At 48.0% G+C, this 18,319-nt stretch overlaps 1 protein-coding gene across 1 annotated transcript in view; it reads left to right on the top strand.

The window, feature by feature from the left end:
- Ccdc6 (coiled-coil domain containing 6) overlaps window positions 1-18,319 on the top strand; it is a 97,562-nt gene that overhangs the window by 38,360 nt on the left and 40,883 nt on the right. Inside the window, exon 2 of the mRNA XM_075980017.1 lies at window positions 6,894-7,043. Within this exon, the coding sequence (XP_075836132.1) occupies window positions 6,894-7,043 (150 nt within the window). The remainder of the gene's footprint in view (window positions 1-6,893; window positions 7,044-18,319) is intronic.

Raw genomic sequence — 18,319 nt, 5'->3', positions numbered from 1 at the left:
GTACACAGTCTGTGCCGCCATGCTCACCAAGTTAGACAATACTTCTTTCTTCACCCTAAGAGGTGCCACCCTCTTCGTGCCCTTTCTCCACACTCTGCTGGAGTCAGCTGTTGTTGTTTCTGTCTCTCTGGGTTTGCTTGGTTTTGATGTCACCTACAGCAGGCGACCTTTTATGACCGACTTCTTCCGTCGTTGTAGTATTTTCAGGGTTTGCCTTTTGGTAATACGGATCCTGACCTTATTCTTGGAGATGCAATGGCATTCTGTACATGGGCACTTAGGTAGTTTCTACTTCTTGGCCTTCACAAATGGTTCTTCTGAAGGATGCTTCTGTGAACGCTTGTGCATGAGTTTTGTATGGAAACGGAGGTACTGTGGTGAACTCGATACTTGAAGCATTTGTGTGTGTGTGTGTGTGTGTGTGTGTGTTTGTGTGTGTGTGTGTGTGTGTGTGTGTGTGTGTGCTCAAACTCACTTGTGCACCGTTATGAAGACCAGGTGTCAGGTGTCTTTTTAAATCATGGCGCGCCTTATTTGTTGGTTGTCTGCTAATTAAGATGGGGTCTCGCTGTGCCTCCATAGCTGGCCTAGAACTTGCAATAGGCTGGTTTGGCCTCTAACTTAAAGATCCACTTGCCTCTTCCTCTGTGTTTAGAGTGACCTTGTGCCACCAAGCCCAGATCTATACCCCCCGCAAGACAGAGTCCCTCTCTGAATATGAATCTCGTCGCTTGGTGAGACTGGCAGGCAAGAACCAAGAATCCTCTTGTCTCGGTCTCCAAAAGATACCAGTGTGGTCAACTTTTTATGTGGGTGCCAGGCTCCCAGACCCCAGTCCTCACATTTATATGCTAAGTGTTTGACCAGTTGAGCCATCTCCCCAGCCCAACCGAATTATTGCAGTGTGTCTTCTCAGCACCTCAGAGGGAGGTGACATATTTATTTAATAAGGGAGAAGACAATGCCTTGAAGGAGTCATGGCCCCATTGGACCACACAGTTAGAGGTGGCTGCCACATACCTGTCTCGTGTAGCAGGTAGTCTGCTGCTTTCATCTTGAATATGAACTTCTTTCCCTGTGTGGTCTGTCTGTCACTGACGTGTTAGGCCAGCCCAGTTCATAGACTTGTGATGTACCCACACAAGTAAGCAAGGGTTTCATCTTGACCCTCTTGTGGATTTGGGTGTTGGATTCATATGGTAGCGTGAGATGTATCTGTGAGAGTACTTGGGTTCGGTTGGGCGGTGGTGGTGCACACCTCTAATCCCAGCACTTGGGAGGCAGAGGTAAGCGGATATTAGTGAATTCAAGGCCAACCTTGTCTATAGAGTGAATATCAGGACAGCCTCCAAAGCTACAGAGAAACCCTGCCTCGATAAACAAACAAAAGGAGTACCTGGGTTCTTCTCACACACAGTAGCCTGAGCATAGAAGAATATGTGCCTGTCCTGTCTGCAGGCTGCATGTGGTGGTGGTGGTGGGGCCTCTAACTTTTCACTACAGCTTACTTGACAGGCACCACTGACTGATAAAACTTGGTAACTGTTAGGTTCCCATTAGCCTCAGGATCTCAGAGTTCTTGTTATCTAGAAAGCAAACATGGATATTGTTTGTCTTATAACCATGGTCTGGGATAGAGTCTGAGCTTGGTGGTAACCGTAGCACTGCTCATGAAGAGTCTGCAAGTCAGTCGGTCTGTCTCTCAGTCTGTGTGTGTGTGTATGTATGTGTGTGTGTGTGTGTGTGTGTATTTGCACTCACACAAGTGTGCACTTGCATGCTTATGTGGCTGTCCTGGGATAGAATCAGTAAGTGCTTTTGCTGCAGACTAGTGCGTAGAATGGGAGGGAGCATGCGTCAGCTGGTACAGCCCGGTGAGGAATTGCCGTCCTCGGGTGTTGAATGGGAATCCTCTCCTTGAGCTTTAACATTGGGACGGTGGGACATCTGGCTTGTGTTTGGTTTCACCGCCGCCTTTCTTAAACAGATTTCTGCAGGAAAGTGGTTTGTGGTGGTAAACCTATTGGTTTAGCTGGTGTGTAAGTTAATCCCTTAAGACCCACCAGCTGTTGGTCTCAAGGGATCCTTTTAAATTCTGAGCATCTGCTGGGGCAGTCAGAAAGTGCAAACTACCTTGCAAAATGACAGTTTAGAAAGAATGGGGGTTTTACCCGGTTGCCTGGCAGTGTGTTGGGTGGTTCCTGCTGTCCTAAGAATATGCCATCAGATGGCATTCAAGCTAATTTTTGTATTATTATTATTATTGAGACAAAGTTAGATTCTGTAGCCCAGGATAGCCTAGAACTGACCATATAGCCCAGGTTTGCTTCAAGCTCTGTCCCTCCCCCAGCTCCCCAACTGCTAAGCAAGACTTGTATACTTTTTAAAATTTAGATCTGGGGATGTTGAGGTGACTCAGGGAACAAGAGAGTGCGCTGCCAAGACGGACAATCTGAATTTGGTCCCTGGAACCCACATGGTGAACTCCCACAAAGTCTTCCTCTGACCTGTATGTATCTCTGACAGGGCGCAGGTGCCCCCCAAAGGGTTAAATTTATATCATTGATGACCAGACAACAGGATAGCAGTCGGAATGATTATTATTGTTGTTGTTGTTGTTATTATTATGTGTCTGGGTGTGTGGATGTCAAGTCATCGGACACCCTGGAGGTGGAGTTAGAGATGGGATTGTCAGCCAGCTGTGAGTTCTGGGAGTCTCTGAAACCCGGGTCCTCTGAAAGAGCAGCCAGTGCTCTTAACCACCGAGCATCCATCCAGTCCCAGAATAATAATAATCATTTTTTAAAAAATAATTAAAGTAACATGTACAAGTATAGTCTTAATTTAAATGATTGCAGTAGTCAAAGGATCCTGTCTGGATTCCTAAGCAGTGACAGTTTGTAATTCTTGGTAACTAAGACAAATCACTAGCCAGTGTCAAGGTAGTGCCTTAAGTCACTGCACTGAGACCTGTTGATCGCCACTTGACCATTGCTCTGCCTAGAGCCTTTTCTTGAAGCTGTGGTCATGCGCATGCATGCATATGTGCCTGTACTTTTGTGCTTTGGGAACACTGCCCTCCTTTTATTGGGCCCCGCAGGTGTTACATCCACCTGTGTGGTTCTGGTTCACTCAGACCCTTGGATGTCCTCAGCAGCAGAGAATGCTCTCAGTGAGTTCTCTCTGAGAACTCTCCAGAATGCCGTCACCATAGGCACCGCCGTCAGATCTCTGCCCAAGTGACTGAGAAGAGCCCATCTAAGGGTCACTCCGTGCTTGCTATTCCGGAGGAGTTGATCCAGCTCTCCCTTTGGTTATATTCACTTTCTAGTATATTGGGATTCTATTTGGTAGGCTAGGAAAAGGATAACGGTGAGGGTAGGGTCTATTTTCACCTCGGTAGACACTGAGAGCTCACTGGTGGCAGAGACCAGCGTGTTGTGTAGACACTGGTCCGTGACTCGGATGTCCTCATTGCTAAGCGACTCGATTCGTACTGGATATGAAGACAGAATGGTGTGTTTTTCCTCATCTTCAGTTCTGCAGACAAACAGAACAATGAAGACATTCTTTTTGCCTGCGTTCCCAATGTGCTTGCTTACATTTTGGTTTGAGATTTCACAGTGAGAGATAAACCTGGATTTGTTTGTTCAGCTTTGAGCTTTGAGGTGCAGGCTTTAGTTTTGAACTGAGACGTGCTTAGGGGCACTGAGATTTTCAAATATTTCAGATAACGGGGGAAGATAGCTGATGTAACCCAAGGATGAAATTTCACAGGAACTTGATTTATCTCTCTCTGTCAACTGTTGGTGTCTCTGGACTAGCGCCCCGGCTTGCTCTTTGTCCTGACCTCCTGTAGGGAATGCCTACAACAATGACTCTGTACAGATTCGATCTGAGGGCCTGTTTTAAGATTGGGATGTAAAGTTGAGATGATGCCCCACAGTGTGGGCGAAAGCCTGCTGGAGGATTGAATGGACGTAGGATGCTTTTCTGTGATGTGTGGCTTCTGTCGTGATCAGGTTTACCCATACCGTCAGGATACCGTCAGGATACCGGCAGGACACCGGCAGGACACCGGATGCCATGTCAGATTTTTCTCAGAACATTATTTATTTTCCTCTGAGGCAGTGTTGAATACATCTTACCTTTCTCTTCAACTATGAACTCATGTCTAACATAACCTGTGCCAACCAGATGGCCCCAGCTAGAACTTAGAACTGCCAGGAAGCTGAAGGAGCTTTTCATAAGCTCTGGTAGCCCCACTGGGCTTTTGAGACAACATCTTGCTGTGTAGCTCAGGCTGGCTTTGAACTCATTGTGATCCCTCTTCAGCCTCCCAAATACTGGGATTATGGGTACGCACCAGGACATCCAGCTTCAGATAGTTGTCAACATGATAGTTACGTTTACTCAGGGTTTCAGAGTAGCATTTTCTACTAATGTGCTTTGCCAAGAAATAAATGACTCCTCTTCAACGGTAAATCTTTTTCTTTTTTGCCACAGACCTGGCTTCCCACCCCCATGCATGTCAGTTGGGAAGGAACATCACAGTAACTTAAAAAACGTGCTCTTTTGCCTGGGAAGAACTATGTAGAAAAACAGCTCTGTCAAACATGCTTTGTTAACTAGCAGAGTCCTCTTTTAATAATACAAAAAAGATAACAGTCACCCTTTTAGAACGTATGTTTTGGTGGCAGCTAGTATATTCAGAACTGTCCATGCTTCCCAGTTCCAAGATGCTCCCCTCAGCTCTGCAAGCAATCGGCACGCGGTAGGAGCCACTCCCTAGGCTTGGGCAACCGTGAGTCCTCATCTGCCCTTAAAGTTCTTGTTTATAAGGAACTACAGTCTGTCATCCCTTTAACTGGACATGAAATGATGAGATGGAAGGAACCAAGTAGATGAAGGCTGAAGGTTGGCCTTCTGTGTCAGAAGTACTAGCTGGAAACCTCTTACTGTCCTGTAGGCCCCACTTTAAAGAGGAGGTGGTCTGCCCGGTCTGGGTGGAGACTCCTCTTACTAATTGTGGTGAAACTGCCACTCATTTAAGATAATGTGTGATCGTGTATAAGTGGTGGCTTGGGTGCTGGCTTGTGGCAAGTGACCCTTGTGAGATCTAAGCCCAGCCTCAGCTCAGCCAGCTGGGCAGAGTCCCTCTGTCTTTCTCTTCCACGACATTTAGAATAGTCAGAATTGAACTAGATTGGTCAGAACCAGGAAAGCAAGCAGCTTGGGGAGATTGCAGGTGGATCGTGGGGTTAGCTGTCTAGATGAGCTAGCTATGTAAGTACTTGGGATTCTTGCCTATCATGTGAGCAGGGGATCTTGAAGTTTCTGAATTTGCAAGAAGAGTACATTAGTGACTGTAAAAGACAAAAGTTGAGTTCTTGCCTGTTTCCTTGACTGTAGCAGGGAGGGTGAGATCATGCCCAAGGGCTTGTGAAGTGAGGCAGGTAAGGGAACCAACCCCTGGGGGACTCAGGTTCTGCTGCTGGTGTCCTTGGCTGTTCAGGGATTTTATAGCTACTGGATAGGCTCTGTGGCTCAACACTTCAGTGCTGTCCTGTGTAGTCCTGGATGTCAGTCCCAGTATCACAAGTGTATTTTGGCAAATGTTTTCTAGGGTTACTGAGAGACTGTAACCCAGGGGCGTGCTGTCCCCCCCAAGCCTTGAGGATCTCGGTGTGTGTTGGGGAAGCTGGTCTCGAGGTGGTGATGGCCTTGGAGTGATTGTCCAGCCCTTTAAAGATAAAGGTAGTGGCTGCCCAAACCGGCCTCCTTTTTCCTGTCCTTCTGGCTATCTGGTGTCAGTAGAGGTGTGGGATTTATGCAGCGCTCTCTCTCGTGCTCTCTCTCTCTCTCTCTCTCTCTCTCTCTCTCTCTCTCTCTCTCTAGACTTGGCTGTGTGCTTTCAGCTCATAAATGCCAACAGTAGAATTAAAGAATCTATTTAAAATAATAAAAGACAAGACTGGAGAGATGGCTCAGCAGTTAAGCACACTGGCTGCTCTTCCGGGGGATCTTGGTTGGATTTCCAGCACTTACACAGTAGTTTATAGTCGCCTATAACTTTAGTTCTAGGGGAACCAACACTGCCTTCTGCCTGCCATAGGCACACATGGTGCACAGACATCCCTACAGGCCAATACCTATTCACATAAAATGAAAACCTCAAAATCAAAAAAAAAAAAAACAGCTCAAGGAATGTATGTGGAATAAATATATCAAAAGGTTAAAAGGTTGGTGTGTTGTAGTTTTTTTTTTTAATACTTTGAATAGAGCTGAGTCCCTTTCTTTCTAAAAGGGATTTTCCTCGAGAGTGATTATGCTTTGCTGGTTTTTAAAGCTTTTGGGGAGATGAGAAGTGACCCCCCCCCCCCCGAGAAGAATGTTGTCACCCACTGCATTATGCCTGGCCCCCTTTAGCTCGAGTGTTTCCACTGTGTCTTTTCAACTCAATAATTCCTGCTTTGGCAATCACCCCACCTTCCACCCCTGAGTTCCGCGAGCGCACAGGTGTTCCTCGGTTCATTCGAGGTGGTGGCATTGAGGGAGTGTGCGCTAGTCAGGTGTGTGCTGCGTAGGCTGGGTCCTGTCACGAGGGATGATGTGTGTTTCGGTATCGATCTTGGGGTACCTCCTGAAATCTCGCCTTTGATAATTTGACCTATCACTTTTAAGAAGGTTCATTCTAATAGTGGGAAGTTGTACCTAGAACTCCTGAGGAATTCCTCTGCTTTGTGTGTAGGGGTATGGAGGTTCACGGTTAAGAACAGAACTCTCGCGTGCTAAAATAGGCAGGTCCAGAAATAATAGCTACGTTGCATTTGGGAAATTCTCTGTGTTCTCACCACATATTTTTGTTTTCTTCTTCTCAATCTTCTAAACAGCAAGCGAGGGCTGAGCAGGAAGAAGAATTCATCAGTAACACGTTATTCAAGAAAATCCAGGCTTTGCAGAAGGAGAAAGAAACGCTCGCCGTGAACTATGAGAAAGAAGAGGAGTTTCTTACCAACGAGCTCTCTCGGAAGCTGATGCAGGTAAATGCTCTTTGACCTTCCCTGCCCCGCACATAACCTCTCCCTCTTGCTCTCCTTCTCCTGGGAAAATGGCTTTATAGAGTGTTTCATTTCTCAAGTGCTAATGTGGTCGTCGCCTCGGTTCTGTGACTTAAGAATGCTGGGGTATGGGTCCTGCAGACTCTGGAGCCCACCTTGGGAAGGCGGGATGAGGCGCATGAGGCTCCTCAGGGCTGCACCCAGGTCGCATTGTGGAAATGCGGGGCTCAGCGCCTGCTGGAAGATTCCTTTCTTCTTTGCAGTTGAGTCACAGACACCTCCGCAGGCGGAGGTGGGTCTTCTGTGCTCACATATGTGGCAGGGAAGTGAGGTCATGTTCTAGTGGTTGAGCTGAGGTACTGACTGACCAGACTGCTCTTGCGAGTCATGGAGTGAAGCCCTTCGCAAAGCACAGCAGGGCGGTTCGGGTCCCTGTTAGGAGTCCATTCGCCTCTCTGCTTGTTTGTAGGCACATAAGTTATTAGCAGAACACAACTAAAGCCCTCTACGGCAGTGGTTTCTAACCCGTGGGTCCTGACCCCTTCTGGGTAGAAAAACCCTTTCACAGAGGTCATCTAAGACCATTGAAAAACAGAGATTTGCATTATGATTCATAACAGTAGCAAATACAGTTATGAAATAGTGATGGAGATCAGTTTATGGTGGGGGGATCACCACCACATGAAGTTCGTTAAAGGGCCGCGGCAGGAGGAAGGTTGAGAAGCACCCCTCTGCAGAGATAGTTTGTATCTAATTCCTAGGAATTTACGAATGAGATCTGAGAGAGTGAGCGGTCATATGAAGGGCGTCTGTATCTGTGCTGTCATTGAAGGAAGCACGGGTTTGTGTTTTCCGTTACCAGAATCGCACCCAGGTTGCATAAACTACAACCCAGAGTGTGTTTCAGCAAGGTCCCTTGTAAGAAGGTACTTGAAGCTTGTCACCGCAGTGCTAGGTTCTCACCTCCTCACCTAGAGGCTCCTCCGGGAAGCTTCTGTGTGTAGAAGCTTTAACTTTCTCCCTTTTCTAACATTTTCTTTCCTAGTCATTGAATAAAGACGGTGCTGGAGCTTGTGCCAGAATGGATTCCCGCAGGGGCTGTTGGGAAGGGACTGATACATTGTGATGTAGAGAGAAGAAGGAGGAGGTTAATTTGACTTGCTGCTGTAGCCCATGTTGTTCTCAACAGTCGATGACTTATTCTGCGTGATGTTTCTAGAAGCGCAGGGACACAGGCACAACCACAGGGTGTTTCTTCCGTGTTTAGCTGAGCCGTCAGTTTTCTTCATTTTTCACAGTGACGAAGCCTTTCTTACGGAACTCACACTGCTGTTAGCATCTGGCTGAAGCTTCTCACTCAACAATTAGAACCTAGCCAGTGAGATTTGTGTTCTGTGTAAACATACATCTCTGGGGCGAGAGGCCTTGTTGTTTGTGTAATTGGCCTCCCATTCACCTATCATAGCCTTTCCAGTTAACATCGGTGTCCCTCCCCTTCAGATAAGATATAAAAAAAGGGAACATGTTAAGAGCCACGTGCAGAAGGAAGCAGTGATGGTGGCATATCAGGCCCAAGACGAGGCTTGGGCTTCAAATGTCTTCTCCCAGTGTTTTAAGAATTCACCTCTTCCCTGCAGAACTGTAGTGATTGTTCCCATATTCCTCAAATCTAACTTTGTATGTATTATAAACCTAAATCTACACGCCCAGTTTTTCTTTCTAAAGAGAATAGTGTTTGAACTGTACGACACACTAAACTGAACCCCTTACCCCCCAAAGTAGTATATAGTCTGAAACTTCATGTGGTAGTGTCTCGTGTCCACCTCGAGACCCAGTATAAAGTGTGGTGAGCAGGCAAGTCTCAGAACACACTGTCAAACTCTCGGGTATAGGGATTCAGTTCCTCATGAATCTCGGCTTGGCTTTTAGATCCTTAGGTGGTTGTTGGTTGTTTATGCTTGCTTACACATGGCGTTAAGTCTATTTTGAGGGTCTGATTCGGTGGTAGAATGTACGTTAACATCTGACAATGTCACTACCCTCCATCTCCAGAACGTTTTCAAACTGAAACTCTTCACTGAGGAACCGTACTGACCACCGTCTTCTGGGCCTTGGGATCTTGAAGGTAGTCAGTAGTGTGTTGCTTGGAGGTAGGCGTTTCTGGCCTGTCTCCAAGTGGGGCTCCTTTTCCAGCTCTATAAACCCGTTCTTTCAGCTAGCAGCTGTATTGCTTGGTCTTAGTTGAAAACTTGGCAGGGTTTAGAATCGGCCAGGAGGTCTGTTGGGAGGGCATTTCCAGACAGGTTTAACTGAGGAGGGAAGACCTATCCTGATGGAGTTGCACTGCCCCTGAGGGCGGGGGTCCTGGGCTATCTAAAGAGAGAGTGAGCTGAACTTTCTGCCTAAGGCTGTAATGGGATCAGCTACACACACACACACACACACACACTGCACACCCTTCGGTGTGATGGCCATACACCCTCAAACCATGAGCCAAATAGCTCATCACAGAGACTAACCCAGTAGGCATACACACATGCCCAAGAACCTGCCTCCCTTGTTGGCCAGTTGGAGGAGCTATAACTCCAGGAAAGGACTGTCTAGTGTTTGATCCCCACCCTCCAGGCCCTTGGTACACATTTCCTGAATGGAGTCAACCGGTCCTTTGTCAGATACTCAAACTCTGAACCACCCAGTGTGGAAAAGCTTACTCCATCTGGAAGATTGTTAAGAGTAATCGGCGTGAATAGACTTTTCCAACTGTGTAGTTCCTTTAATACGGCTTTCGAGGTGTTTATTTCTGTTTTGATATAAAAAACTTGCTAAGGGAGACTGTTGTAGGTGCCACAGACAAACACACGTGGTAGAGTTGATCTGTTCTCTATGAGAGTGCTTTAGCGTGTTCCACCCAAACACCACTGGACATCCAGTTTATAGGGCAGTGTGATTTCTCTGTCTTGATTGGATGTTTTCTTAGTATCCGTTTCAAAGAGATTCCTGAGAACAATTAGCCGAGGCCCAATGGAGTTCTTCTTGCTTCTGCCTCCAGGGACTGAAGGCACCATACCTGCTCCTGAGATGCTTATATAAAAACAAAATCAAGTTCATGTAACTGTAGGTGAGGGCCCTTCGGACTATCAGTCTGGGAAGTGAGTCTTTAGTAGAGCAAACCACACGATGTCAGACATGCAGCGTGTAGCTTGTCTCGCTGCGTGCTTTTCTGTTTTGTGAAAACTTTTTCGGAGCACCGTATATCTTTCTGAGCCCCCGTTGTGGGACTGGCTACTTGATGAGTGATGGCTGACCTGAAAGAGTAGTAGCTTTCGAAGGATAGCGTACCTCAGAGAGAAGGCAGCATCATCATTATGTGGAGTCGAAACGAATACGATGCTTGGAATGAGCAGACTCACACTGATAGACGGCATGTATGTTAGAAGTCTCAAAAGCGGTTCTCCAACGTGTTAGCAGTCACTTGGGCTGGGGGCGGAGCATACAGTCTGTTATGAATTAATTTATTACCTTTTGAGGCAAGGTCTCCATCATGCCCCAGCTCATGATTCTGCTGCCTCAGCCTTTCAAGTGCTGGGAATACAGCCGCGCACTGCCTCACCCCCGCTAGGTTATGGTCATTGTAGGTGTGCCTGCTCTGTTTATGAGCAACATGCATTGTTTCTGTAACTGGACACTCTTTTCATGGGATTTAAAAATCCTGTCAACTGGATGCCTTTGCCTCTTGAAAACCGCCTCCCTGCCCCTTGCTTCAGCCCTGGGAGCCCCGCTGTCATGGTCATGAGGAGCATGGAGGCTCATATGGTCAGACAGACTTATTGTTGGGTGATAAAGGATTCTCACTTACCTCCCGTCATTAAGAACCAGTATAATCCAAATGCCTGGTGGGGTTCACTCCATGCTGACCCTCTATTGCTTTCATCATAGAATAATTGAGGGTAATAAGGAATGCTGGGTATTCCATATTTGTAAAATCTGGTCCAGTTTTCAATTTGCTTACCTTGAAACAACAAATAGGTTCGCGGTCTTATTTTGATTTGCATTTGAAGTAGCATCTGGCCCAGAGGGAAATGCTGTCATTTTAGATGGAATGGAAATGACTTTTATTCTACTGAGAAATCAATTCTGTTTTTAAATTGTATGTGTTTGTGTGTGTGTGTGTGTGTGTGTGTGTGAGAGAGAGAGAGAGAGACAGAGACAGAGACAGAGACAGAGACAGAAAGAGGAGGGCTTTGTGCATGCGAGTGCAGTGCCCACCAAGGCCATTGGACCCTCTTGGAGCTAGAGCTACGGATGATTGGCAGCTGACCAATGTGGGTGCTGGGAACTGAACTCAAGTCCTCTGTAAAGAGCAGTGGATACCTGTAACTGCTGAGCCATCGCTTCTCCTGTCTCTTGAGTGTCATTTTTGTTACTAACTTGACCCCCGAGGTTAGAATGCTTTCTATAATTTCAGTACTTTTCTAGCATCTGTAGAAACGTGGAAGTTCTGTGTGAAACCGGTGGCGAAGCCGCTGGCAGCAGGAGGTTGCCAGCTGGTGCCTCAGATGAACATCATTCAGAAGACGGTGGTGAGTGTTTCAGACTGGTGCCATGCAGTGGCAGTAGCGTCCTTCCTTCTCTTCCAAGGGAATAAAAATGGGAGGGAAGCAAAATAATGTGCCCAGTTGTTCTTGTTTGCCCACCATGCTGCCGTGGTGGTCGGCATGAATGGCCCCCGTAGGCTCGCGAATGTTTGAGTCCTTGATCTGCAGTTGCTGCCGGTTTAGGCAGCATCAGGAGGGGTGGCCTTGCTGGAGGAAGTATGTCACTGGGAACAAGCTTTGAGACTTGCGCCGTTTATAGTTAGCTCCCTCTCTGCCTCCTACTTGTGTGCGTCAAGATGTGAGTTCTCGGCTGTTCTGCTGCTGTGTCTTCGCTCCAGCATCATAGACTCTAAGCCTCTGAAACTGTGAGACCAACTAAACGTTGCCTTGGTCATGGTGCTCTGTCTCAACAATAGAAAAGACACCTTGCTTTCTCCCTCTCCCTCGTGGAGAAGTTGTGTCTCCTCCCAGATGGGTGTGCTTTCCCCAGAACTCCTAAGCTTTTATGCCTCTGAGATGCCAACTAGGATATGAGGCTACTTCCTGATGCCTCCACAAAGGTGGTAACTCATTTCATTCAGTTTGTGCAGGCAGCAAAATCCCATGACATAGTGATAATAAGAAACTGTTTTGTTAATTTCAGGGTCGCCGAGGTCAAGAATGTCTTGGTATGCATTCAAATGGCAGCTTTGCCTCCTGTGGGGGAGGTGAAGGGACCTTGATATATGTTTTTCATTAGGTTGGCTGGACCTGTGGTCCTTGGGGCCAGTGGTGTTTGGAGATAATACTGACCAGGGGAGATTGCTTTTGCATCATAGCTACCAAAAACAGTTGGAAGGTTTGGTTTTTTTGCTTGCTTCTCATTCCCAGTTACCAGACTCTCATCTCTGTCTGGTTTTCATTTCCTTTCATGGAGCAAATAAGTTCCATTCACAAAACAGCTGCAAGGAACTGCCGGATTGTTTAAACTGCTTTTGAGATGCCACTGGCCCACCCGTGGCCAAAGTACAAACCCAAATCCCCCTGTTAATAGCATGCACGGCAGCTCTCTGTAGAAGGGGTTCAGTGTGAGGACGAGAGAAGACTAGAAAGCTCTGCAGGGATAAGACATTGCTCAGTGGCTGGAGAGAATATTCAGTGTTTGCCAGCACTGGCTGCAGTTCCAGAAGACCCAGGTTCGATTTCCAGCCACCCATACTGTAACTTACAACCGTCTATGGTTCCAGTGCCAGGGGATCCGACTCTCTTCCGGCCTCTATGGGCACTGAACACATGTGGTGTATGGACGCACATGCTGGCAAAGCACTCATACACATAAAAGTAATTGAAAATCCCAACGTTGCCACGTTTCTCTGAAAGACTGCACACGAGTGAGTCGACACACGCCGTTCGTCCTTGAGTGAGTTGGTATTGATTCTGGAAAGATGCACGGGGTCAGAAGCTGCTCTGGCCCGGCTTTGACATAAAGTATGAGACAGAGCAGATAGCAGGGAAAATAAAGGTTAAAGGAGAATAAAAATCACGAGGTTAAAGCCAGGGCCGAAGCTTGCTGGATTTATGAGAAGGAGGGAACGATTATTGTTTCTCGTTGGGAGTGTGCGTCTTGAGTCAGGTTGACCTGACTGGTTGAACTTGAGCCATCAGTGGGAACACAGGAGGCCTAGAGGTGTGGGCCTATGGCAGGAAAAGCGGTCCCCATCCTTCAGAGTGGGAAAGCAGCTGGTGGTGTAGGTTGAAGCAGAAGGTCAGAAGCCCAGGAGAGGCGTCTAGACTCTAGATGGGGAAAACAGAGGCCCTGGCTCTGTGGAGACAGCCAGGCTAGTGGCGATAAGTAAGGCTGGAGGTATTGTCCATTAGGATTTATCTCATCGCTAGGAGATGTGCCTTGAGGGTCAGAGACACAATAGGAGTTTGGGACACAGCCAGTTGGGGGGAGAAATGGTACAGAATTTGACCCAGCTGAGCTTGTTGGTAGGGTAGCTAAATGGTCAGGACTCCAGCCCAAGTGCTAGCGAGTTATCCTGCTCTGCTTAGAGATCCCACGGAAGTGTGACGTCTTTGGAACAGATTGGCATTTCCTAAGCTAGAAATCTTGGTTCCACGTGATGCAGCAGCCACACTCTTCCCTCGGGAGGTCACCCCTGTCTGCACGTGCTCGCCACCCCCTGGAGAAGAGGCCCTTCTCGTCTCTCGCTCCTAAGCACCACCAACTAGAAGTCACTCAGTGTCTGTGACCAGTAAAAGCTGAGCATTGCATCCTCATTTAGTTGGACATTCAATGTGATAAAAATAAGAGCCACGGTTTAACTTACCGCAAGTCCGATTAGCAGAGGAGACTGGATAAAAAGGACACAAAGTCAGGCAGAGCTGGTATCTTAAGTATGTAAAGGCAGTCGAAAAGGAAATTAGAGGATGCAAGGAGGTGGCTACCGTGAGAATGGGGGGGGGGTGAGGACCTCAGGGAGAGGGGGTACTTGTCGGTTGGGGTGACGGCTCCTGACAGAGGACAGTGGCATCCACTACTTGCATCCTGCAGCCCCGTTAGCAGCCTCTTGCCGTGTCACTGAACTTCGACACCGCCACAGCTCTGTTCTTGGTGTGGATGCAGCACCCTCATCATGGTGCCTTTTGTACTCCCAAGTTGTTTTCATTCGTCCCGAGGGTCATTCCAGGGCAGACAGTGTGCACAGAGTGCCGGTGCCATCCTTCAGCCAGCCACCGTGTGAGCTTTTTCGAGACATTGTGGAGTAAAGAGTCCTGGTCACTGCCCTTCAGGGCGATACAGTGTGGGTGGCCGCTTACGTCAAGGCTGAGGGCAAAGGGTTTGGACCAGAGACCTTGGCTGGAACCCTCCTCATCTGCAAGCCTTCTGGCTGTCTGCTAGCCTTTGAAGGTAAGCGTCTGTCCTGTGTGGTGCACAGGGTCACAGTTCCCTATGCCAAGTGAGAGCAAATAAAAGACAGCAAGTTACCCAAGGTGCCCAGGGTATGACAGTGCCCTCAGGCGGATTCCCTACTTTTAGAGGGTCACGTGCTAAAAGTGCCACGAACTATCATTAAAACGCACAAGACCTGCCAACCGTGCTCACTGCTGTGTGAGGGTGGGACACCGAGAGGCACACGGGGAGGCACCACCGTGGAAGTGTTTTGAGCTACCCCCCAGTGTTACTAACTTGGGATGTGGGAGTCAGGCTCAGTACACAAAGTTCTAAGGTGACGGGGGCACAAGGTGGAAGTAGACCCACTTTCTGCTAGGAGCAGGCCTGTGTGACCCCCAGAGTTGTGACCTTCATCCTTAGGCCGGAGTGGTCTCCAAAAGTTTAAACAATATGGAGAAAAAGACCGAGGGAAAAGACATGGGCCTTCTGTCTGTGTCTGTGTGTAGTATGTGTATTTGGATAAGTGTGCATGTGTGTATACATGTGCCTGCAGGCCAGATGTCCAACACTGGGAATCTGGTACCTCTCTCTTTGTTTTTGTCTGAGACTGGGTTTCTCTGTGTAGCTTTGGATTCTCTGTCCTGGAACTCGCACCGTAGACCAGGTTGGCCTCAGACTCACAGAGATCCGCCTATCTCCCTCTGCCTTTCGAGTGCTGGGATAAAGGTGTGAGCCACCACCGCTTGGCCCCTGGTCCCTCTCTGAAAAGATCTCCACTCTACTTATTTTTTTCCTTTTTTCTTTTTTAAGTGTGTGATGTGTGTAGGCATGTCTGTTTGTACAAGTGTTGGTCCGTGCCTTGCACTTGGATTGAGGCAAGGTCTCTTTGCTAGCTCCTGTATGTACAGGTTAGCTAGCCCCAGAGTTTCCTGGCTCCTGCCTCTGCCGCAGCGCTCTTAGGAGCACTAGGATTGTAGACACACACTCACACCGATTGGTTTTACATGGGTTCCGGGGATTGCTTCTCCATGGAGCCATCTTCCTAGCCCGTTTTAATTCTTTTTCGAGATGGCTTCTCTCAGAACCATGAGCTCTCCGATTCAGCTCTTCAGTTGGTCGGGGAGCTTCAGAGATCTGCTTGTCCATCCCTCTCTACACCGCCCCCCTCCAAGCTCTTGGTTTGGCATGCTGCTGCCTAACCCAACGTTTTCCATGGGTACTAGGCCAACAGCATCCTTAGGCTTACACGGCAGTACTTTTCCCACTGAGCTCTCTCCCCAGTCCAGGATTTGCCTCCACAGCCACTCCCTCACTCAGGCCCATCTCTTTCTGCTCATGCTGTTGTGTGAGCGTGGTACAAAGCCTGGGGACTGACTGGACTAGGTTGCAGAAAGACTTGAATGTGATGCAAATGTCTTTATACTTAATCTGCAATCAGTAGGCAGTTATTTTCCAGTGTTAGAGAGGACACTGGAATATCAGGGGTTGTCTGCTGTGCTGGCTAAATTTATGTCAGCTTGATATGAACCGTGGCCATCTGAGAGGGAATCTCAGTTGAGAAAATGGCTCCATAAGCTCAGGCTGTAGGCAAGCCTCTAGGGCATTTTCTGAATTAGTAATTGATGGGGGAAGGCCTAGCCCATGGTGGGTGGTACCATCCCCAGGCTTGTGGTCCTGGGCTCTATAAGAAAGCAGGCTGAGCAAACCATAGGGAGCAAGCCAGTAAGCAGCTCCCCTCCATGGTCTCTGCATCAGTTCCTGCCTCCCAGGTTCCTGCCCTGCTTGAGTTCCTGTCCTGACTTCCTTCAATGATGAATAGCAATATGGAAGTGTGAGCCAAGTAAACCCTTTCCTCCCTAAGTCGCTTTGGTCATGGCGTTTCATCACAGCAGTAGAAACCCTAACCAAGACATCTGCTGATCAGATCCACTGAAGACCCTGATCCATTGGTCCTCAGTGGTTGATGTAATCTCATGAACAATAGTAAGACCTCAGCTAGCCTGGGGCATCGAGGGTGTTTGTTAGCCATGGTAGAGGCTGAATTCATGCGATGGAGGACAGGGCGATGTGAGGGAGCTGTTGAGCAAGGACGGGGCCAGCAGCAGCGGTGTGTGTATGGGGGAGGGGTGTGCCAATTGTAGCGTGCTCTTAAGAGACCCTCAGGGATGCTTCCAGAGCTCATGGTGTGTGTCTGAGTTGTCTCTCAGTCAAAGGCTGTAAAATTGGTTCCTGAGAGGTGATTAATGTTCTCAGACATTTTATGATATTTTCCTAAGGAATAGGTGAGTGACAGTCCAGTGGCTAACTCCAGTCATAGGTTTTACCTGGTCCCATGCAGGTGGCTGTGACCGGCTGAGCCGTCGTCAGTCTTTTAGGTGGGGAGCGGGAAGTTGTACACAAAGAGGCAAATTACCGTTGAGAGGGGTGCCTCAGGTCTCCTTGAGGAAGCTGGGTCCTGGGGTGACACTGAGGCTGCATCAAGAATAGGTAAGACCATTGCTGTGCAGCCTGGAACCTGGCAAAGGACACCATGTGGGCACCTGTGGCTGCTCACGGTGGTACCCAGGTGAGCGGGGGCAGCTTTCTTCACTACCGTATAGCAAGTGGTGTTGAGCGCACAAGGTCATCTGGTTGTGTAGGCTTGTTATCCCAGCTCCTCAAGAGGCTGAGGCAGGAGGCTTATGTTCAAGGCCCACCTGAGCAGCTAGGACCCTGTCTTAGAGTAAAACCTGCTAGGTGAACGCCTGTGATGAAATGTGATCCCAGTTTCCTAGATTCGCTGTTGTCAGCATTAACAGTATGCACCACCTGAGTGTATGTATATGTATTATGTGCATGTGTAACATGGGAATGTAGAACAGGGCATCAGATCCTTTGGAACTGAAGTTAGAATTGGCTATGAGCCATCCATCATATGGGTGCTGGGGACAGAACTCTCACCCTCTGTAAGTGCCATTATGAGCCGTCTCAGCTCCTAAACTCTCTCGTTTTCAAAACAACCCTTTTCACCCAAATAAGCAGAGTAGAGTTACGTTAAGGAAATAGCGGTAGTTGGTTTCTAGCATGTTGTGGCGTTTGCTTGCTTTCCTTACTTGATATTATTTTATTTTTCATAAGAATTGCAGACCTTAGTGGCAGCGTGTGAAGGGCCCTGATGAGATTAGAGATTTAGTAGTTGAGTTGGGGGTTCTCACCCGTATTGGAGACAAAGCAGTGAGGGTCCTGGAGCTCCTTTCTGGTGGCGGCTCTCAGGTCTGCCTCCGACAAGGTTCCCTCGAGGGTTTGTGGTGGAATGAGCTATGGTTTGAACCAGCAGGTGGATTCAGCGTGTCCGTCCGAGCCCTTTTCCGTCCAGGATGGATTGAAATGGCACAGAAGAGACAGAGTGTCTCTTCTGAAATGTTTGGGACACTGGGTGTAAAGGATTTCAGGTATTCTAGGAGTTTGGATTATCTGTTTATAACTAATGGAGGTATCCTGGGTGAGAGGACTCAAGTGCAAAACACACAGTGTGAGTGTTGCACACAGCCTGGCTGCGGTTTCAGTGTTGAGTGCCCCTGTAGTTTTATTCCGGCATGAAGGCAGGTGTGACACTTTCTACCTGTCGAGGTTTATTTTCCAGTGCTCTAATAGTTTCAGGCTTTGGAGCATGTGAGGGCTTCAGGTTAAGGGTACTCAGTCTGAATCTGCCTGAAACGGTAATTTATGATTTCTATTTCAGGCAGACTATCTGAGACAAACTGGAGATCTTTAAAATCACCACCTGCACCGCCCTACACACCTCT

Source organism: Microtus pennsylvanicus, chromosome 7, assembly GCF_037038515.1.
Source record: "Microtus pennsylvanicus isolate mMicPen1 chromosome 7, mMicPen1.hap1, whole genome shotgun sequence".
In the NCBI taxonomy this organism is placed as follows: domain Eukaryota; kingdom Metazoa; phylum Chordata; class Mammalia; order Rodentia; family Cricetidae; genus Microtus; species Microtus pennsylvanicus.
Note: the sequence above shows the minus strand (reverse complement) of the source record. Positions and strands in the feature narration are given on the sequence as shown.